The 24,988-nt window shown below is 46.6% G+C and overlaps 1 protein-coding gene across 1 annotated transcript in view; it reads left to right on the plus strand.

The window, feature by feature from the left end:
• The window catches only part of LOC148537624 (inositol 1,4,5-triphosphate receptor associated 1-like), a gene marked incomplete at its 3' end in the record, with an annotated part of 186,260 nt that extends 162,034 nt beyond the window's left edge, over nucleotides 1-24,226 (plus strand). Inside the window, exons 4-5 of the mRNA XM_088460517.1 lie at nucleotides 13,620-13,793; nucleotides 24,149-24,226. Of these exons, the coding sequence (XP_088316643.1) occupies nucleotides 13,620-13,793; nucleotides 24,149-24,226 (252 nt within the window). The remainder of the gene's footprint in view (nucleotides 1-13,619; nucleotides 13,794-24,148) is intronic.
• Between the last annotated feature and the right edge of the window lie 762 nt (nucleotides 24,227-24,988).

Raw genomic sequence — 24,988 nt, forward strand, 5'->3', positions numbered from 1 at the left:
CACTGATACATTTCCCAGGTCACCCAGCAGGTGCACAGGTGTACTCATTACTCACTGACACATTTCCCAGGTCACCCAGCAGGCGCACAGGTGTATTCATTACTCACTGACATTCCCCAGGTCACCCAGCAGGCGCACAGGTGTATTCATTACTCACTGACACATTTCCCAGGTCACCCAGCAGGTGCACAGGTGTACTCATTACTCACTGACACATTTCCCAGGTCACCCAGCAGGTGCACAGGTGTACTCATTACTCACTGGCACATTTCCCAGGTCACCCAGCAGGAGCACAGGTGTAATCATTACTCACTGACATTCCCCAGGTCACCCAGCAGGCGCACAGGTGTATTCATTACTCACTGACACATTTCCCAGGTCACCCAGCAGGTGCACAGGTGTATTCATTACTCACTGACACATTTCCTAGGTCACCCAGCAGGTGCACAGGTGTACTCATTACTCACTGACACATTTCCCAGGTCACCCAGCAGCTGCACAGGTGTAATCATTACTCACTGACACATTTCCCAGGTCACCCAGCAGGAGCACAGGTGTAATCATTACTCACTGACACATTTCCCAGGTCACCCAGCAGGCGCACAGGTGTATTCATTACTCACTGACACATTTCCCAGGTCACCCAGCAGGTGCACAGGTGTACTCATTACTCACTGGCACATTTCCCAGGTCACCCAGCAGGAGCACAGGTGTATTCATTACTCACTGACACATTTCCCAGGTCACCCAGCAGGCGCACAGGTGTATTCATTACTCACTGACACATTTCCCAGGTCACCCAGCAGGTGCACAGGTGTAATCATTACTCACTGACACATTTCCCAGGTCACCCAGCAGGAGCACAGGTGTACTCATTACTCACTGACACATTTCCCAGGTCACCCAGCAGGTGCACAGGTGTATTCATTACTCACTGACACATTTCCCAGGTCACCCAGCAGGTGCACAGGTGTACTCATTACTCACTGACACATTTCCCAGGTCACCCAGCAGGTGCACAGGTGTACTCATTACTCACTGGCACATTTCCCAGGTCACCCAGCAGGAGCACAGGTGTATTCATTACTCACTGACACATTTCCCAGGTCACCCAGCAGGCGCACAGGTGTATTCATTACTCACTGACACATTTCCCAGGTCACCCAGCAGGTGCACAGGTGTAATCATTACTCACTGACACATTTCCCAGGTCACCCAGCAGGAGCACAGGTGTACTCATTACTCACTGACACATTTCCCAGGTCACCCAGCAGGAGCACAGGTGTAGTCATTACTCACTGACACATTTCCCAGGTCACCCAGCAGGAGCACAGGTGTAATCATTACTCACTGACATTCCCCAGGTCACCCAGCAGGCGCACAGGTGTATTCATTACTCACTGACACATTTCCCAGGTCACCCAGCAGGTGCACAGGTGTAATCATTACTCACTGACACATTTCCCAGGTCACCCAGCAGGAGCACAGGTGTAGTCATTACTCACTGACACATTTCCCAGGTCACCCAGCAGGAGCACAGGTGTATTCATTACTCACTGACACATTTCCTAGGTCACCCAGCAGGTGCACAGGTGTACTCATTTCTCACTGACACATTTCCCAGGTCACCCAGCAGGTGCACAGGTGTATTCATTACTCACTGACACATTTCACAGGTCACCCAGCAGGAGCACAGGTGTATTTATTACTCACTGACTCATTTCCCAGGTCACCCAGCAGGAGCACAGGTGTACTCATTACTCACTGACACATTTCCCAGGTCACCCAGCAGGTGCACAGGTGTATTCATTACTCACTGACACATTTCCCAGGTCACCCAGCAGGAGCACAGGTGTAATCATTACTCACTGACACATTTCCCAGGTCACCCAGCAGGCGCACAGGTGTATTCATTACTCACTGACACATTTCCCAGGTCACCCAGGAGGCGCACAGGTGTATTCATTACTCACTGACATTTCCCAGGTCACCCAGCAGGTGCACAGGTGTAATCATTACTCACTGATACATTTCCCAGGTCACCCAGCAGGTGCACAGGTGTACTCATTACTCACTGACACATTTCCCAGGTCACCCAGCAGGCGCACAGGTGTATTCATTACTCACTGACATTCCCCAGGTCACCCAGCAGGCGCACAGGTGTATTCATTACTCACTGACACATTTCCCAGGTCACCCAGCAGGTGCACAGGTGTACTCATTACTCACTGACACATTTCCCAGGTCACCCAGCAGGTGCACAGGTGTACTCATTACTCACTGGCACATTTCCCAGGTCACCCAGCAGGAGCACAGGTGTAATCATTACTCACTGACATTCCCCAGGTCACCCAGCAGGCGCACAGGTGTATTCATTACTCACTGACACATTTCCCAGGTCACCCAGCAGGTGCACAGGTGTATTCATTACTCACTGACACATTTCCTAGGTCACCCAGCAGGTGCACAGGTGTACTCATTACTCACTGACACATTTCCCAGGTCAGCCAGCAGCTGCACAGGTGTAATCATTACTCACTGACACATTTCCCAGGTCACCCAGCAGGAGCACAGGTGTAATCATTACTCACTGACACATTTCCCAGGTCACCCAGCAGGCGCACAGGTGTATTCATTACTCACTGACACATTTCCCAGGTCACCCAGCAGGTGCACAGGTGTACTCATTACTCACTGACACATTTCCCAGGTCACCCAGCAGGTGCACAGGTGTACTCATTACTCACTGGCACATTTCCCAGGTCACCCAGCAGGAGCACAGGTGTATTCATTACTCACTGACACATTTCCCAGGTCACCCAGCAGGCGCACAGGTGTATTCATTACTCACTGACACATTTCCCAGGTCACCCAGCAGGTGCACAGGTGTAATCATTACTCACTGACACATTTCCCAGGTCACCCAGCAGGAGCACAGGTGTACTCATTACTCACTGACACATTTCCCAGGTCACCCAGCAGGAGCACAGGTGTAGTCATTACTCACTGACACATTTCCCAGGTCACCCAGCAGGAGCACAGGTGTATTCATTACTCACTGACACATTTCCCAGGTCACCCAGCAGGAGCACAGGTGTAATCATTACTCACTGACACATTTCCCAGGTCACCCAGCAGGTGCACAGGTGTACTCATTACTCACTGACACATTTCCCAGGTCACCCAGCAGGAGCACAGGTGTATTCATTACTCACTGACACATTTCCCAGGTCACCCAGCAGGAGCACAGGTGTACTCATTACTCACTTACACATTTCCCAGGTCACCCAGCAGGTGCACAGGTGTACTCATTACTCACTGACACATTTCCCAGGTCACCCAGCAGGTGCACAGGTGTAATCATTACTCACTGACACATTTCCCAGGTCACACAGCAGGTGCACAGGTGTACTCATTACTCACTGACACATTTCTCAGGTCACCCAGCAGGAGCACAGGTGTATTCATTACTCACTGACACATTTCCCAGGTCACCCAGCAGGAGCACAGGTGTACTCATTACTCACTTACACATTTCCCAGGTCACCCAGCAGGTGCACAGGTGTACTCATTACTCACTGACACATTTCCCAGGTCACCCAGCAGGTGCACAGGTGTAATCATTACTCACTGACACATTTCCCAGGTCACACAGCAGGTGCACAGGTGTACTCATTACTCACTGACACATTTCTCAGGTCACCCAGCAGGTGCACAGGTGTACTCATTACTCACTGACACATTTCCCAGGTCACCCAGCAGGTGCACAGGTGTACTCATTACTCACTGACACATTTCCCAGGTCACCCAGCAGGAGCACAGGTGTATTTATTACTCACTGACTCATTTCCCAGGTCACCCAGCAGGAGCACAGGTGTACTCATTACTCACTGACACATTTCCCAGGTCACCCAGCAGGTGCACAGGTGTATTCATTACTCACTGACACATTTCCCAGGTCACCCAGCAGGAGCACAGGTGTATTCATTACTCACTGACACATTTCCCAGGTCACCCAGCAGGAGCACAGGTGTAATCATTACTCACTGACACATTTCCCAGGTCACCCAGCAGGAGCACAGGTGTATTCATTACTCACTGACACATTTCCCAGGTCACCCAGCAGGTGCACAGGTGTAATCATTACTCACTGATACATTTCCCAGGTCACCCAGCAGGTGCACAGGTGTACTCATTACTCACTGACACATTTCCCAGGTCACCCAGCAGGCGCACAGGTGTATTCATTACTCACTGACATTCCCCAGGTCACCCAGCAGGCGCACAGGTGTATTCATTACTCACTGACACATTTCCCAGGTCACCCAGCAGGTGCACAGGTGTACTCATTACTCACTGACACATTTCCCAGGTCACCCAGCAGGTGCACAGGTGTACTCATTACTCACTGGCACATTTCCCAGGTCACCCAGCAGGAGCACAGGTGTAATCATTACTCACTGACATTCCCCAGGTCACCCAGCAGGCGCACAGGTGTATTCATTACTCACTGACACATTTCCCAGGTCACCCAGCAGGTGCACAGGTGTATTCATTACTCACTGACACATTTCCTAGGTCACCCAGCAGGTGCACAGGTGTACTCATTACTCACTGACACATTTCCCAGGTCACCCAGCAGCTGCACAGGTGTAATCATTACTCACTGACACATTTCCCAGGTCACCCAGCAGGAGCACAGGTGTAATCATTACTTACTGACACATTTCCCAGGTCACCCAGCAGGCGCACAGGTGTATTCATTACTCACTGACACATTTCCCAGGTCACCCAGCAGGTGCACAGGTGTAATCATTACTCACTGACACATTTCCCAGGTCACCCAGCAGGAGCACAGGTGTACTCATTACTCACTGACACATTTCCCAGGTCACCCAGCAGGAGCACAGGTGTAGTCATTACTCACTGACACATTTCCCAGGTCACCCAGCAGGAGCACAGGTGTATTCATTCCTCACTGACACATTTCCCAGGTCACCCAGCAGGAGCACAGGTGTAATCATTACTCACTGACACATTTCCCAGGTCACCCAGCAGGTGCACAGGTGTACTCATTACTCACTGACACATTTCCCAGGTCACCCAGCAGGAGCACAGGTGTATTCATTACTCACTGACACATTTCCCAGGTCACCCAGCAGGAGCACAGGTGTACTCATTACTCACTTACACATTTCCCAGGTCACCCAGCAGGTGCACAGGTGTACTCATTACTCACTGACACATTTCCCAGGTCACCCAGCAGGTGCACAGGTGTAATCATTACTCACTGACACATTTCCCAGGTCACACAGCAGGTGCACAGGTGTACTCATTACTCACTGACACATTTCTCAGGTCACCCAGCAGGAGCACAGGTGTATTCATTACTCACTGACACATTTCCCAGGTCACCCAGCAGGAGCACAGGTGTACTCATTACTCACTTACACATTTCCCAGGTCACCCAGCAGGTGCACAGGTGTACTCATTACTCACTGACACATTTCCCAGGTCACCCAGCAGGTGCACAGGTGTAATCATTACTCACTGACACATTTCCCAGGTCACACAGCAGGTGCACAGGTGTACTCATTACTCACTGACACATTTCTCAGGTCACCCAGCAGGTGCACAGGTGTACTCATTACTCACTGACACATTTCCCAGGTCACCCAGCAGGTGCACAGGTGTACTCATTACTCACTGACACATTTCCCAGGTCACCCAGCAGGAGCACAGGTGTATTTATTACTCACTGACTCATTTCCCAGGTCACCCAGCAGGAGCACAGGTGTACTCATTACTCACTGACACATTTCCCAGGTCACCCAGCAGGTGCACAGGTGTATTCATTACTCACTGACACATTTCCCAGGTCACCCAGCAGGAGCACAGGTGTATTCATTACTCACTGACACATTTCCCAGGTCACCCAGCAGGAGCACAGGTGTAATCATTACTCACTGACACATTTCCCAGGTCACCCAGCAGGAGCACAGGTGTATTCATTACTCACTGACACATTTCCCAGGTCACCCAGCAGGTGCACAGGTGTAATCATTACTCACTGATACATTTCCCAGGTCACCCAGCAGGTGCACAGGTGTACTCATTACTCACTGACACATTTCCCAGGTCACCCAGCAGGCGCACAGGTGTATTCATTACTCACTGACATTCCCCAGGTCACCCAGCAGGCGCACAGGTGTATTCATTACTCACTGACACATTTCCCAGGTCACCCAGCAGGTGCACAGGTGTACTCATTACTCACTGACACATTTCCCAGGTCACCCAGCAGGTGCACAGGTGTACTCATTACTCACTGGCACATTTCCCAGGTCACCCAGCAGGAGCACAGGTGTAATCATTACTCACTGACATTCCCCAGGTCACCCAGCAGGCGCACAGGTGTATTCATTACTCACTGACACATTTCCCAGGTCACCCAGCAGGTGCACAGGTGTATTCATTACTCACTGACACATTTCCTAGGTCACCCAGCAGGTGCACAGGTGTACTCATTACTCACTGACACATTTCCCAGGTCACCCAGCAGCTGCACAGGTGTAATCATTACTCACTGACACATTTCCCAGGTCACCCAGCAGGAGCACAGGTGTAATCATTACTTACTGACACATTTCCCAGGTCACCCAGCAGGCGCACAGGTGTATTCATTACTCACTGACACATTTCCCAGGTCACCCAGCAGGTGCACAGGTGTAATCATTACTCACTGACACATTTCCCAGGTCACCCAGCAGGAGCACAGGTGTACTCATTACTCACTGACACATTTCCCAGGTCACCCAGCAGGAGCACAGGTGTAGTCATTACTCACTGACACATTTCCCAGGTCACCCAGCAGGAGCACAGGTGTATTCATTACTCACTGACACATTTCCCAGGTCACCCAGCAGGAGCACAGGTGTAATCATTACTCACTGACACATTTCCCAGGTCACCCAGCAGGTGCACAGGTGTACTCATTACTCACTGACACATTTCCCAGGTCACCCAGGCAGGAGCACAGGTGTATTCATTACTCACTGACACATTTCCCAGGTCACCCAGCAGGAGCACAGGTGTACTCATTACTCACTTACACATTTCCCAGGTCACCCAGCAGGTGCACAAGTGTACTCATTACTCACTGACACATTTCCCAGGTCACCCAGCAGGTGCACAGGTGTAATCATTACTCACTGACACATTTCCCAGGTCACACAGCAGGTGCACAGGTGTACTCATTACTCACTGACACATTTCTCAGGTCACCCAGCAGGAGCACAGGTGTATTCATTACTCACTGACACATTTCCCAGGTCACCCAGCAGGAGCACAGGTGTACTCATTACTCACTTACACATTTCCCAGGTCACCCAGCAGGTGCACAGGTGTACTCATTACTCACTGACACATTTCCCAGGTCACCCAGCAGGTGCACAGGTGTAATCATTACTCACTGACACATTTCCCAGGTCACACAGCAGGTGCACAGGTGTACTCATTACTCACTGACACATTTCTCAGGTCACCCAGCAGGTGCACAGGTGTACTCATTACTCACTGACACATTTCCCAGGTCACCCAGCAGGTGCACAGGTGTACTCATTACTCACTGACACATTTCCCAGGTCACCCAGCAGGAGCACAGGTGTATTTATTACTCACTGACTCATTTCCCAGGTCACCCAGCAGGAGCACAGGTGTACTCATTACTCACTGACACATTTCCCAGGTCACCCAGCAGGTGCACAGGTGTATTCATTACTCACTGACACATTTCCCAGGTCACCCAGCAGGAGCACAGGTGTATTCATTACTCACTGACACATTTCCCAGGTCACCCAGCAGGAGCACAGGTGTAATCATTACTCACTGACACATTTCCCAGGTCACCCAGCAGGAGCACAGGTGTATTCATTACTCACTGACACATTTCCCAGGTCACCCAGCAGGTGCACAGGTGTAATCATTACTCACTGATACATTTCCCAGGTCACCCAGCAGGTGCACAGGTGTACTCATTACTCACTGACACATTTCCCAGGTCACCCAGCAGGCGCACAGGTGTATTCATTACTCACTGACATTCCCCAGGTCACCCAGCAGGCGCACAGGTGTATTCATTACTCACTGACACATTTCCCAGGTCACCCAGCAGGTGCACAGGTGTACTCATTACTCACTGACACATTTCCCAGGTCACCCAGCAGGTGCACAGGTGTACTCATTACTCACTGGCACATTTCCCAGGTCACCCAGCAGGAGCACAGGTGTAATCATTACTCACTGACATTCCCCAGGTCACCCAGCAGGCGCACAGGTGTATTCATTACTCACTGACACATTTCCCAGGTCACCCAGCAGGTGCACAGGTGTATTCATTACTCACTGACACATTTCCTAGGTCACCCAGCAGGTGCACAGGTGTACTCATTACTCACTGACACATTTCCCAGGTCACCCAGCAGCTGCACAGGTGTAATCATTACTCACTGACACATTTCCCAGGTCACCCAGCAGGAGCACAGGTGTAATCATTACTTACTGACACATTTCCCAGGTCACCCAGCAGGCGCACAGGTGTATTCATTACTCACTGACACATTTCCCAGGTCACCCAGCAGGTGCACAGGTGTACTCATTACTCACTGGCACATTTCCCAGGTCACCCAGCAGGAGCACAGGTGTATTCATTACTCACTGACACATTTCCCAGGTCACCCAGCAGGCGCACAGGTGTATTCATTACTCACTGACACATTTCCCAGGTCACCCAGCAGGTGCACAGGTGTAATCATTACTCACTGACACATTTCCCAGGTCACCCAGCAGGAGCACAGGTGTACTCATTACTCACTGACACATTTCCCAGGTCACCCAGCAGGAGCACAGGTGTATTCATTACTCACTGACACATTTCCCAGGTCACCCAGCAGGAGCACAGGTGTAATCATTACTCACTGACACATTTCCCAGGTCACCCAGCAGGTGCACAGGTGTAGTCATTACTCACTGACACATTTCCCAGGTCACCCAGCAGGAGCACAGGTGTATTCATTACTCACTGACACATTTCCCAGGTCACCCAGCAGGAGCACAGGTGTATTCATTACTCACTGACACATTAATTAGCTCGACCTGTGAATCTTTTACAATTAACTAGTATTATATATATACAGAATATTGCCAACTGATATAAATGATCTTTCACTAATAACACTATCATTTACATAACGTCCATTAAAGGAATGAAGTCTGCATAAAGGACGTAAATCTGAACAAGCTGAGCTGCAATAGATGTTTAATACACAGGTCTGGTCCTAATAGCCGGGTATATAACATAATACAGGACACAGCTGCCGGGTATATAACATAATACAGGACAAGCTGCCGGGTATATAACATAATACAGGACACAGCTGCCGGGTATATAACATAATACAGGACACAGCTGCCGGGTATATATCATAATACAGGACACAGCTGCCGGGTATATAACATAATACAGGACACAGCTGCCGGGTATATAACATAATACAGGACACAAGCTGCCGGGTATATAACATTATACAGGACACAGCTGCCGGGTATATAACATAATACAGGACACAAGCTGCCGGGTATATAACATTATACAGGACACAGCTGCCGGGTATATAACATAATACAGGACACAGCTGCCGGGTATATAACATAATACAGGACACAGCTGCCGGGTATATAACATAATACACAGGTCTGGTCCTAATAGCCGGGTATATAACATAATACAGGACACAGCTGCCGGGTATATAACATAATACAGGACACAGCTGCCAGGTATATAACATAATACAGGACACAGCTACCGGGTATATAACATTATACAGGACAAGCTGCCGGGTATATAACATTATACAGGACAAGCTGCCGGGTATATAACATAATACAGGACACAGCTGCCGGGTATATAACATAATACAGGACACAGCTGCCGGGTATATAACATTATACAGGACACAAGCTGCCGGGTATATAACATAATACAGGACACAGCTACCGGGTATATAACATAATACAGGACACAGCTGCCGGGTATATAACATAATACAGGACACAAGCTGCCGGGTATATAACATAATACAGGACACAAGCTGCCGGGTATATAAGATAATACAGGACACAGCTGCCGGGTATATAACATAATACAGGACACAGCTACCGGGTATATAACATTATACAGGACACAGCTACCGGGTATATAACATAATACAGGACACAGCTGCCGGGTATATAACATAATACAGGACACAAGCTGCCGGGTATATAACATAATACAGGACACAGCTACCGGGTATATAACATAATACAGGACACAGCTGCCGGGTATATAACATAATACAGGACACAGCTACCGGGTACATAACATAATACAGGACACAGCTACCGGGTATATAACATAATACAGGACACAGCTGCCGGGTATATAACATAATACAGGACACAGCTACCGGGTATATAACATAATACAGGACACAGCTACCGGGTATATAACATAATACAGGACACAGCTGCCGGGTATATAACATAATACAGGACACAGCTACCGGGTATATAACATAATACAGGACACAGCTACCGGGTATATAACATAATACAGGACACAGCTGCCGGGTATATAACATAATACAGGACACAGCTGCCGGGTATATAACATAATACAGGACACAGCTGCCGGGTATATAACATAATACAGGACACAGCTGCCGGGTATATAACATAATACAGGACACAGCTGCCGGGTATATAACATAATACAGGACACAGCTGCCGGGTATATAACATAATACAGGACACAGCTGCCGGGTATATAACATAATACAGGACACAGCTGCCGGGTATATAACATTATACAGGACACAGCTACCGGGTATATAACATAATACAGGACACAGCTGCCGGGTATATAACATAATACAGGACACAAGCTGCCGGGTATATAACATTATACAGGACACAAGCTGCCGGGTATATAACATAATACAGGACACAAGCTGCCGGGTATATAACATAATACAGGACACAAGCTGCCGGGTATATAAGATAATACAGGACACAGCTGCCGGGTATATAACATAATACAGGACACAGCTGCCGGGTATATAACATAATACAGGACACAGCTGCCGGGTATATAACATAATACAGGACACAGCTGCCGGGTATATAACATAATACAGGACACAGCTGCCGGGTATATAACATAATACAGGACACAGCTGCCGGGTATATAACATAATACAGGACAAAACTGCCGGGTATATAGCATAATACAGGACACAGCTGCCGGGTATATAACATAATACAGGACACAGCTGCCGGGTATATAACATAATACAGGACACAGCTGCCGGGTATATAACATAATACAGGACACAACTGCCGGGTATATAACTTAATAAATGCCGGGTATATAACATAATATAGGACACAGCTGCCGGGTATATAACATAATACAGGACACAAGCTAACGGGTATATAACATAATACAGGACACAAGCTGCCGGGTATATAACATAATACAGGACACAGCTGCCGGGTATATAACATAATACAGGACACAGCTGCCGGGTATATAACATAATACAGGACACAGCTGCCGGGTATATAACATAATACATGACATATCTTTCCTTTCCATCACTAGGACCGATAAATAGGAGGATGGGAAGAAGCCATCGGTGTGTACAGAGACACCATCTTTCCTTCCCATCACTAGGACAGATAAATAGGAGAATGGGAAGAAGCCATCGGTGTGTACAGAGACACCATCTTTCCTTCCCATCACTAGGACAGATAAATAGGAGAATGGAAAGAAGCCATCGGTGTGTACAGAGACACCATCTTTCCTTCCCATCACTAGGACAGATAAATAGGAGGATGGGAAGAAGCCATCAGTGTGTACAGAGACACCATCTTTCCTTCCCATCACTATGACCGATAAATAGGAGAATGGGAAGAAGCCATCGGTGTGTAAAGAGACACTATCTATCCTTCCCATCACTAGGACAGATAAATAGGAGAATGGGAAGAAGCTATCGGTGTGTACAGAGACACCATCTTTCCTTCCCATCACTAGGACAGATAAATAGGAGGATGGGAAGAAGCCATCGGTGTGTACAGAGACACCATCTTTCCTTCCCATCACTAGGACAGATAAATAGGAGAATGGGAAGAAGCCATCGGTGTGTAAAGAGACACTATCTATCCTTCCCATCACTAGGACAGATAAATAGGAGAATGGGAAGAAGCTATCGGTGTGTACAGAGACACCATCTTTCCTTCCCATCACTAGGACAGATAAATAGGAGAATGGGAAGAAGCCATCAGTGTGTACAGAGACACCATCTTTCCTTCCCATCACTAGGACAGATATATAGGAGAATGGGAAGAAGCCATCAGTGTGTACAGAGACACCATCTTTCCTTCCCATCACTAGGACAGATAAATAGGAGGATGGGAAGAAGCCATCGGTGTGTACAGAGACACCATCTTTCCTTCCCATCACTAGGACAGATAAATAGGAGAATGGGAAGAAGCCATCAGTGTGTACAGGGACACCATCTTTCCTTTCCATCACTAGGACAGATAAATAGGAGAATGGGAAGAAGCCATCGGTGTGTACAGAGATACCATCTTTCCTTCCCATCACTAGGACAGATAAATAGGAGAATGGGAAGAAGCCATCAGTGTGTACAGTGACACCATCTTTCCTTCCCATCACTTGGACAGATAAATAGGAGAATGGGAAGAAGCCATCAGTGTGTACAGAGACACCATCTTTCCTTCCCATCACTAGGACAGATAAATATGAGGATGGGAAGAAGCCATCAGTGTGTACAGAGATACCTTCTTTCCATCCCATCACTAGGACAGATAAATAGGAGGATGGGAAGAAGCCATCGGTGTGTACAGAGACACCATCTTTCCTTCCCATCACTAGGACAGATAAATAGGAGAATGGGAAGAAGCCATCGGTGTGTACAGAGACACCATCTTTCCTTCACATCACTAGGACAGATAAATAGGAGAATGGGAAGAAGCCATCAGTGTGTACAGAGACACCATCTTTCCTTCCCATCACTAGGACAGATATATAGGAGAATGGGAAGAAGCCATCAGTGTGTACAGAGACACCATCTTTCCTTCCCATCACTAGGACAGATAAATAGGAGAATGGGAAGAAGCTATCGGTGTGTACAGAGACACCATCTTTCCTTCCCATCACTAGGACAGATAAATAGGAGGATGGGAAGAAGCCATCGGTGTGTACAGAGACACCATCTTTCCTTCCCATCACTAGGACAGATATATAGGAGGATGGGAAGAAGCCATCAGTGTGTACAGAGACACCATCTTTCCTTCCCATCACTAGGACAGATAAATAGGAGGATGGGAAGAAGCCATCAGTGTGTACAGAGACACCATCTTTCCTTCCCATCACTAGGACAGATAAATAGGAGAATGGGAAGAAGCCAACGGTGTGTACGTGTGAATATCGGGGGTTTGGGCTTTGGCACGTGCTGAATAGGCCACAAATAACAGTAAAGTGTTGTCTCTGTCAGATACCAGTGGGCAGGTGATAGACCTGGTACATGACGCCCTCCCTGATGTCAGGATTTCGGAGGAGGATAAGCAGAAAAACTTGGAGTTATTGGAAGAGGCAAAGAAAGTCAGCGAGAGATTCCTAACCCGACGGGGGCGACGCTCAAGATGCAGCCTCTCCGAATCTCCCACAGGTACCAATGTCCCATATACCCATATATACATTATGTGACATTACTATGTGCCCCCTGTATATACATTGTGTGACATTACTATGTGCCCCCTGTATATGCATATATTATGTGGGAATACTGTGTTTACGTTGTATCAGTGTTCTGTGGGATTACTGTGTGTACAGTATATCAGTGTTATCTAGTAAATCTGTGTATACTTTGTACCGGTGTTATGTGGGAATAGTGTGTGTATTTTGTACCAGTGTTATGTGGGAATAGTGTGTGTATCTTGTACCAGTGTTATGTGGGATTATTGCGTGTGTACAATGGGCCTGATTCAGAGCCGCTCGTAAGCTGCCGCTCGTTCGCTCCGAGTGATGTTCGCACAACTGCGCATGCGTATGGGTTGTAATACGCATGCGCGAACCAGTCATTGCGGTCGGAAATTGTGTGCTCGCAGAATAGCTAATGCCTGCTAATTTGAGTGACAGAATGAGGCGTATGTGGGTGGTAACAGGGGAAGGTGCTTGAAAACGGGGAGTGGAGATCCGAACGCAGGCGTGCCAAACGGTCGAAACGGGCGTTTTAAGGGTGTGCATAATTAACAAAGCAGCGTCATCGGCCACGTCACTTGGTTGTCTTTTAGGTTTTAGCCTGAACTGCTCGCATGATTGCGGTAGGAAAATGCAACCACAAGCACTGCGAGCAGTTCATACGCCTTTCGATGTACTCGATTAATCTAATAAAATAGCGGAGATGACGTAGGATGCGAGCGGCCAGGGGGCGTTTTTAAAAAAATAGCGAGCGCATGTTTCGTTCGCTCGTTCAGACATAGAGGTGTCAACAGACCGCAAAGAGCGAGCGCTCTATTTAAATATCCGGCCCCTTTTTCTGAACGAGCGAGCGCAAATAGCGTCCGGCTCTGAATCAGGCCCAATGTACGGATGTTATGTGGGAATACTATGGGCCTGATTCAGAGCCGCTCGTAAGCGGCCTCTCGTTCGCTCCAAGCGATGTTTGCCCAACTGCGCATGCATGCGGATCGTTATACACATGCACGAACCAGTCAGTGCGGTCGAAATTCATGTGCTCGCAAAATAGCGAATGCCTGATAATTTGAGTGACAGGAGTAGGCGTATGTGGGTGGTAACGGGGGAAGGTGCTTGAAAACGGGGAGTGGAGATCAGAACGCAGGCGTGCTTAAAGGTCAAAACGGGCGTTTTATGGGTGTGCATAATTAAAACAGCAGCGTCATTGACCACGTCACTGGGTTATTTTATAGCCAGAACTGCTTGCAAAATTGTGGTAGCAAAAACCAACCCCAAGCATAGCGAGCAGTTCATACCCTGGTCGATGTACTCGATTAATCTAATAAATAGCGGACATGACGTAGGATGCGAGCGGCCAGGGGGCGTATTTTTTCAAAAAACGACCGCAAGTTTTGTTCGCTCGTTCAGACCTAGAGGCGTGAACAGACCATAAAGAGCGAACGGTTGATTTGAATAGCCACCCCTATTTTCTGGACGAGCGAACGCAAATTGCGTCCGGCTCTGAATCAGGCCCTATGTGTACAGTGTATGGGTGTTATGTGGGAATACTATGTGTACAGTGTATGGGTGTTATGTGGGAATACTATGTGTACAGTGTACTGGTGTTATGTGTGTACAGTGTATGGGTGTTATGTGGGAATACTATGTGTACAGTGGATGGATGTTAAGTGGGAATACTATGTGTACCGTGGATGGGTGTTATATGGGAATACTATGTGTACCGTGGATGGGTGTTATATGGGAATACTATGTGTACCGTGGATGGGTGTTATATGGGAATACTATGTGTACAGTGTATGGGTGTCCTGTGGGAATACTATGTGTACCGTGTATGGATGTTATGTGGGAATACTATGTGTACCGTGGATGGGTGTTATGTGGGAATACTATGTGTACCGTCTATGGGTGTCCTGTGGGAATACTATGTGTACAGTGGATGGATGTTATGTGGGAATACAATGTGTACCGTGGATGGGTGTTATGTGGGAATAATGTGTGTACAGTGTATGGGTGTCCTGTGGGAATACTATGTGTACAGTGGATGGGTGTTATGTGGGAATACTATGTGTACCGTGTATGGATGTTATGTGGGAATACTATGTGTACAGTGGATGGATGTTATGTGGGAATACTATGTGTACCGTGGATGGGTGTTATGTGGGAATACTATGTGTACATTGTATGGGTGTTATGTGGGAATACTATGTGTACAGTGTACTGGTGTTATGTGTGTACAGTGTACTGGTGTTATGTGTGTACAGTGTACCAGTGTTATGTGGGAATACTATGTGTACTGTGTATGGGTGTTATGTGGGAATACTATGTGTAAGTTAAGTTCGCTCGTTCAGACCTAGAGGCATGAACAGACCGCAAAGAGCGAACGGTTGATTTGAATAGCCACCCCTATTTTCTGGACGAGCGAGTGCTAATTGCGTCCGGCTCTGAATCAGGCCCTATGTGTACCGTGTATGGGTGTTATGTGGGAATACTATGTGTACAGTGGATGGATGTTATGTGGAAATACTATGTGTACCGTGGATGGGTGTTATGTGGGAATAATGTGTGTACAGTGTATGGGTGTCCTGTGGGAATACTATGTGTACCGTGTATGGATGTTATGTGGGAATACTATGTGTACAGTGGATGGGTGTTATGTGGGAATACTATGTGTACAGTGGATGGGTGTTATGTGGGAATACTATGTGTACAGTGGATGGGTATTATTTGGGAATACTATGTGTACAGTGTATGGGTATTATATGGGAATACTATGTGTACAGTGTATGGGTGTTATGTGGGAATACTATGTGTACATTGTATGGGTGTTATGTGGGAATACTATGTGTACAGTGTACTGGTGTTATGTGTGTACAGTGTATGGGTGTTATGTGGGAATACTATGTGCACAGTGTATGGGTGTTATGTGGGAATACTATGTGTACAGTGGATGGGTGTTATGTGGGAATAATGTGTGTACAGTGTATGGGTGTTATGTGGGAATACTATGCATACAGTGGATGGGTGTTATGTGGGAATACTATGTGTACAGTGTATGGGTGTTATGTGGGAATACTTTGTGTACATTGTATGGGTGTTATGTGGGAATACTATGTGTACAGTGTACTGGTGTTATGTGTGTACAGTGTACCAGTGTTATGTGGGAATACTATGTGTACAGTGTATGGGTGTTATGTGGGAATACTATGTCTACTGTGTATGGGTGTTATGTGAGAATTACTGTGTGTACAGTGGATGGGTATTATGTGAGAATACTATGTGTACAATGTATGGGTGTTATGTGGGAATACTTTGTGTACATTGTATGGGTGTTATGTGGGAATACTATTTGTACAGTGTACTGGTGTTATGTGTGTACAGTGTACCAGTGTTATGTGGGAATACTATGTGTACAATGTATGGGTGTTATGTGGGAATACTATGTCTACTGTGTATGGATGTTATGTGAGAATATTATGTGTACAGTGTATGGGTGTTATGTGGGAATACTATGTGTACAGTGTATGGGTGTTATGTGAGAATACTATGTGTACAGTGTATGGGTGTTATGTGGGAATAATGTGTGTACAGTGTATGGGTGTTATGTGGGAATACTATGTGTACAGTGTATGGGTGTTATGTGAGAATACTGTGTGTACAGTGGATGGGTATTATGTGGGAATACTATGTGTACAGTGTATGGGTGTTATGTGGGAATACTATGTGTACATTGTATGAGTGTTATGTGGGAATACTATGTGTACAGTGTAATGGTGTTATGTGTGTACAGTGTACCAGTGTTATGTGGGAATACTATGTGTACAGTGTATGGGTGTTATGTGGGAATACTATGTGTACTGTGTATGGGTGTTATGTGGGAATACTATGTGTACAGTGTATGGGTGTTATGTGGGAATACTATGTCTACAGTGTATGGGTGTTATGTGGGAATACTATGTGTACAGTGTATGGTGTTATGTGGGAATACTATGTGTACTGTGTATGGGTGTTATGTGGGAATACTATGTGTACTGTGTATGGGTGTTATGTGGGAATACTATGTGTACAGTGTATGGGTGTTATGTGGGAATACTATGTGTACAGTGTATGGGTGTTATGTGGGAATACTATGTGTACAGTGGATGGGTGTTATGTGGGAATGCTATCTGTACAGTGTATGGGTGTTATGTGGGAATACTATGTGTACAGTGGATGGGTGTTATGTGGGAATACTATGTGTACAGTGGATGGGTGTTATGTGGGAATACTATGTGTACAGTGTATGGGTGTTATGTGGGAATACTATGTGTACAGTATATGGGTGTTATGTGGGAAAACTATGTGTACTGTGTATGGGTGTTATGTGGGAATACTATGTGTACTGTGTATGGGTGCTATGTGGGAATACTATGTGTACAGTGTATGGGTGTTATGTGGGAATACTATGTGTACAGTGTATGGGTGTTATGTGGGAATACTATGTGTACAGTGGATGGGTGTTATGTGGGAATACTATCTGTACAGTGTATGGGTGTTATGTGGGAATACTATGTGTACAGTGTATGGGTGTTATGTGGGAATACTATGTGTACAGTGTATGGGTGTTATGTGGGAATACTATGTGTACAGTGGATGGGTGTTATGTGGGAATACTATCTGTACAGTGTATGGGTGTTATGTGGGAATACTATGTGTACAGTGGATGGGTGTTATGTGGGAATACTATGTGTACAGTGGATGGGTGTTATGTGGGAATACTATGTGTACAGTGTATGGGTGTTATGTGGGAATACTATGTGTACAGTGTATGGGTGTTATGTGGGAATACTATGTGTACTGTGTATGGGTGTTATGTGGGAATACTATGTGTACTGTGTATGGGTGTTATGTGGGAATACTATGTGTACAGTGTATGGGTGTTATGTGGGAATACTATGTGTACAGTGTATGGGTGTTATGTGGGAATACTATGTGTACAGTGGATGGGTGTTATGTGGGAATACTATCTGTACAGTGTATGGGTGTTATGTGGGAATACTATGTGTACAGTGTATGGGTGTTATGTGGGAATACTATGTGTACAGTGTATGGGTGTTATGTGGGAATACTATGTGTACAGTGGATGGGTGTTATGTGGGAATACTATCTGTACAGTGTATGGGTGTTATGTGGGAATACTATGTGTACAGTGTATGGGTGTTATGTGGGAATACTATGTGTACAGTGTATGGGTGTTATGTGGGAATACTATGTGTACAGTGGATGGGTGTTATGTGGGAATACTATGTGTACTGTGTATGGGTGTTATGTGGGAATACTATGTGTACAGTGTATGGGTGTTATGTGGGAATACTATGTGTACAGTGTATGGGTGTTATGTGGGAATACTATGTGTACAGTGTATGGGTGTTATGTGGGAATACTATGTGTACAGTGGATGGGTGTTATGTGGGAATACTATCTGTACAGTGTATGGGTGTTATGTGGGAATACTATGTGTACAGTGGATGGGTATTATTTGGGAATACTATGTGTACAGTGTATGGGTATTATATGGGAATACTATGTGTACAGTGTATGGGTGTTATGTGGGAATACTATGTGTACATTGTATGGGTGTTATGTGGGAATACTATGTGTACAGTGTACTGGTGTTATGTGTGTACAGTGTATGGGTGTTATGTGGGAATACTATGTGCACAGTGTATGGGTGTTATGTGGGAATACTATGTGTACAGTGGATGGGTGTTATGTGGGAATACTTTGTGTACCGTGGATGGGTGTTATGTGGGAATAATGTGTGTACAGTGTATGGGTGTTATGTGGGAATACTATGCATACAGTGGATGGGTGTTATGTGGGAATACTATGTGTACAGTGTATGGGTGTTATGTGGGAATACTTTGTGTACATTGTATGGGTGTTATGTGGGAATACTATGTGTACAGTGTACTGGTGTTATGTGTGTACAGTGTACCAGTGTTATGTGGGAATACTATGTGTACAGTGTATGGGTGTTATGTGGGAATACTATGTCTACTGTGTATGGGTGTTATGTGAGAATTACTGTGTGTACAGTGGATGGGTATTATGTGAGAATACTATGTGTACAATGTATGGGTGTTATGTGGGAATACTTTGTGTACATTGTATGGGTGTTATGTGGGAATACTATTTGTACAGTGTACTGGTGTTATGTGTGTACAGTGTACCAGTGTTATGTGGGAATACTATGTGTACAATGTATGGGTGTTATGTGGGAATACTATGTCTACTGTGTATGGATGTTATGTGAGAATATTATGTGTACAGTGTATGGGTGTTATGTGGGAATACTATGTGTACAGTGTATGGGTGTTATGTGAGAATACTATGTGTACAGTGTATGGGTGTTATGTGGGAATAATGTGTGTACAGTGTATGGGTGTTATGTGGGAATACTATGTGTACAGTGTATGGGTGTTATGTGAGAATACTGTGTGTACAGTGGATGGGTATTATGTGGGAATACTATGTGTACAGTGTATGGGTGTTATGTGGGAATACTATGTGTACATTGTATGAGTGTTATGTGGGAATACTATGTGTACAGTGTAATGGTGTTATGTGTGTACAGTGTACCAGTGTTATGTGGGAATACTATGTGTACAGTGTATGGGTGTTATGTGGGAATACTATGTGTACAGTGGATGGGTGTTATGTGGGAATGCTATCTGTACAGTGTATGGGTGTTATGTGGGAATACTATGTGTACAGTGGATGGGTGTTATGTGGGAATACTATGTGTACAGTGGATGGGTGTTATGTGGGAATACTATGTGTACAGTGTATGGGTGTTATGTGGGAATACTATGTGTACAGTATATGGGTGTTATGTGGGAAAACTATGTGTACTGTGTATGGGTGTTATGTGGGAATACTATGTGTACTGTGTATGGGTGCTATGTGGGAATACTATGTGTACAGTGTATGGGTGTTATGTGGGAATACTATGTGTACAGTGTATGGGTGTTATGTGGGAATACTATGTGTACAGTGGATGGGTGTTATGTGGGAATACTATCTGTACAGTGTATGGGTGTTATGTGGGAATACTATGTGTACAGTGTATGGGTGTTATGTGGGAATACTATGTGTACAGTGTATGGGTGTTATGTGGGAATACTATGTGTACAGTGGATGGGTGTTATGTGGGAATACTATCTGTACAGTGTATGGGTCTTATGTGGGAATACTATGTGTACAGTGGATGGGTGTTATGTGGGAATACTATGTGTACAGTGGATGGGTGTTATGTGGGAATACTATGTGTACAGTGTATGGGTGTTATGTGGGAATACTATGTGTACAGTGTATGGGTGTTATGTGGGAATACTATGTGTACTGTGTATGGGTGTTATGTGGGAATACTATGTGTACAGTGTATGGGTGTTATGTGGGAATACTATGTGTACAGTGGATGGGTGTTATGTGGGAATGCTATCTGTACAGTGTATGGGTGTTATGTGGGAATACTATGTGTACAGTGGATGGGTGTTATGTGGGAATACTATGTGTACAGTGGATGGGTGTTATGTGGGAATACTATGTGTACAGTGTATGGGTGTTATGTGGGAATACTATGTGTACAGTGGATGGGTGTTATGTGGGAATACTATGTGTACAGTGTATGTGTGTTATGTGGGAATACTATCTGTACAGTGTATGGGTGTTATGTGGGAATACTATGTGTACAGTGTATGGGTGTTATGTGGGAATACTATGTGTACAGTGTATCAGTGGCGTAACTAGGGCAGGGTGAGCGGGGTTCGTGCCCTGGGCGCCGTTGGACCGGCGGCTTGGGGGGGGGCGCCGCCGGCCACGGTACCGGCCCGCCCGCCCTAGTTAGCCAGTGTAGCGCCGACCGCAATGAGTGCGGTCAGCGCTACACATTTGCACAGGACCGGTGCTAGGCTTCCAGCGCCGGTCCTGTGCTGCACGCCTGTGCCCGTTCCCTCCCCCTGAGCGCTTGCCCAATAGCGCCAGGAGGCAGGCTCAGGTTGTGCATAACACACGCATCGCCGCCAGCGCTGGCGGCAATGCGTGTGTTAAACAGCAGCCAATGACAGTCAGATAGACTCTCATTGACTGCTGCAGCACCCACTGCAAGAGCCGGACTTCCGTCCGGCTCCTGCAGTGGGTAATGGGACTGACGTCATGACGTCTGTCCCATAATGCTGAGCGCGCCAGCCCGGGCGTACTGGCGGGCGGGAGCGGCATCGCGGACAGGATCAGGAGCAGCGTGGAATCAGGTAAGTATTTTTTATATATATTTATTTATATTTTAACATGTCTGCACAACGGGGGAGGGGTTGGCTGCTACTGGGGGGACCTCTGCTGGGGGAGGTGTGGCTACTACTGGGGGCGCCATTGGGAGGACCTCTACTGGGGGGGGCTACTCTACTGGGGACTACTACTTAGGGGGTGGGACTACCACTGGGGGCATTCTAAAAGGGGCCTATTACTAGAGGCACTCCACTCGGGGGACCACTACTGGGGGCAATAATAGGAAGGGCCACTACAGGGACCACTGGATAGGGGGGGGTCACTACTGGGAGCCTGCATCAGGGGGACCACTACTGGGGGCACTGCATGGGAGGGGGGGACACTACTGCTGGGGGCACTATATAAGGGGCTTACTGCTAGGGGCCCTGCGGGTACCACTACAAGGGGCACTAGATAGGGGGGATCACTACAGGGTGCCTGCATAAGGGGACCACTACTGGGAAAACTGCATGGGGGGACTACTGCTGGGGGGCACTATATAAAAGGGCACTGCATGGGGGGGGAATACTACTGGGGGCACCATATAAAGGGCACTGCATAAGGGGATACCGCTACTGGGCGCACTGCATTGTGGGGACTGCTACTGGGGGCACTGCATAAGGGGGAACACTACGTGGGGCACTGCATTTGGGGGGGACACTACTGGGGGTACTGAGTAAGGGGAACTAATTGGAGGCTGTATAAGAGGGACCACTACTGGGGATACTGTATAAGGGGCACTACTATGGGCCTGCATGAGAGGGACCACAACTCCATACTGGTGGTACTGTATAAGGGGTACTACTGGGGTTAAGGTGCATATCGATAGGAATGTTCAGTTTGAAAATAAAGGGGTGTGTCATGTTGACACGCCCTATTTTTAAGTAACCACTGTGTATGGGTGTTATGTGGGAATACTATGTGTACAGTGTATGGGTGTTATGTGGGAATACTATGTGTACAGTGTATGGGTGTTATGTGGGAATACTATGTGTACAGTGTATGGGTGTTATGTGGGAATACTATGTGTACCGTGTATGGGTGTTATGTGGGAATACTATGTGTACAGTGTATGGGTGTTATGTGGGAATACTATGTGTACAGTGTATGGGTGTTATGTGGGAATACTATGTGTACAGTGTATGGGTGTTATGTGGGAATACTATGTGTACAGTGGATGGGTGTTATGTGGGAATACTATGTGTACAGTGTATGGGTGTTATGTGGGAATACTATGTGTACAGTGTATGGGTGTTATGTGGGAATACTATGTGTACAGTGTATGGGTGTTATGTGGGAATACTATGTGTACAGTGGATGGGTGTTATGTGGGAATACTATGTGTACAGTGGATGGGTGTTATGTGGGAATACTATGTGTACAGTGGATGGGTGTTATGTGGGAATACTATGTGTACAGTGGATGGGTGTTATGTGGGAATAAAGTGTGTACAGTGTATGGGTGTTCTGTGGGAATACTATGTGTACAGTGTATGGGTGTTATGTGGGAATACTATGTGTACACTGGATGGGTGTTATGTGGGAATACTATGTGTACAGTGGATGGGTGTTATGTGGGAATACTATGTGTACAGTGTATGGGTGTTATGTGGGAATACTATGTGTACAGTGGATGGGTGTTATGTGGGAATACTATGTGTACAGTGGATGGATGTTATGTGGGAATACTATGTGTACAGTGGATGGGTGTTATGTGGGAATACTATGTGTACAGTGGATGGGTGTTATGTGGGAATAAAGTGTGTACAGTGTATGGGTGTTCTGTGGGAATACTATGTGTACAGTGGATGGGTGTTATGTGGGAATACTATGTGTACAGTGGATGGGTGTTATGTGGGAATACTATGTGTACAGTGGATGGGTGTTATGTGGGAATTCTATCTGTACAGTGTATGGGTGTTATGTGGGAATACTATGTGTACAGTGTATGGGTGTTATGTGGGAATACTATGTGTACAGTGTATGATGTGACTATAACAGTTTTTCTCTTACATTTTCCCACCAGTCTCTTCCCCATCACTCAGCCCCATAGTGTCTCCCGTCTCATCCCGGAGTAATTCCTTCACCTTCCCGACACTACCAGGTACCTGGATTCTTTTATACTCTTGGCTGCGATATTACAATGCAGATGTACCAGTGAGCACGTACAGTATTGTGCACTGTATACATAAATATGATGTTTGTACACTGGTTTATGTTACCACCTTAGAGAATAACCATACATACCTGCCCAGCATTTCTTGCTCTGGCTACAATTATAAGATGTTATACTCCCATATTGTTTCTCATTCTTCCCCTGAGTCACAGATGTACGCAATGCCAATTTATACGCAGATCCAGCGATTGTTTGCCATTGTGCATTTGTGTAAGTTGCACGCTGCACAGATATGAGAAGGCAGCAGTGAGCGTCCCTATGCTGGGCTGTGATTACACTGTACGGATATGAGAAGGCAGCAGTGAGCGTCCCTATGCTGGGCTGTGCTTACACTGAACATATATGAGGAGGCAGCAGTGGGTGTCCCTATGCTGGGCTGTGATTACACTGTATGGATATGAGAAGGCAGCAGTGGGTGTCCCTATGCTGGGCTGTGCTTACACTGTACAGATATGAGAAGGCAGCAGTGGGCGTCCCTATGCTGGGCTGTGCTTACACTGTACAGATATGAGAAGGCAGCAGTGGGTGTCCCTATGCTGGGCTGTGATTACACTGTACGGATATGAGAAGGCAGCAGTGAGCGTCCCTATGCTGGGCTGTGCTTACACTGAACATATATGAGGAGGCAGCAGTGGGTGTCCCTATGCTGGGCTGTGATTACACTGTATGGATATGAGAAGGCAGCAGTGG

Source organism: Taudactylus pleione, unplaced genomic scaffold (genome assembly GCF_031769625.1).
Source record: "Taudactylus pleione unplaced genomic scaffold, aTauple2 ptg000047l, whole genome shotgun sequence".
NCBI classification, from domain to species: Eukaryota; Metazoa; Chordata; class Amphibia; order Anura; family Myobatrachidae; genus Taudactylus; species Taudactylus pleione.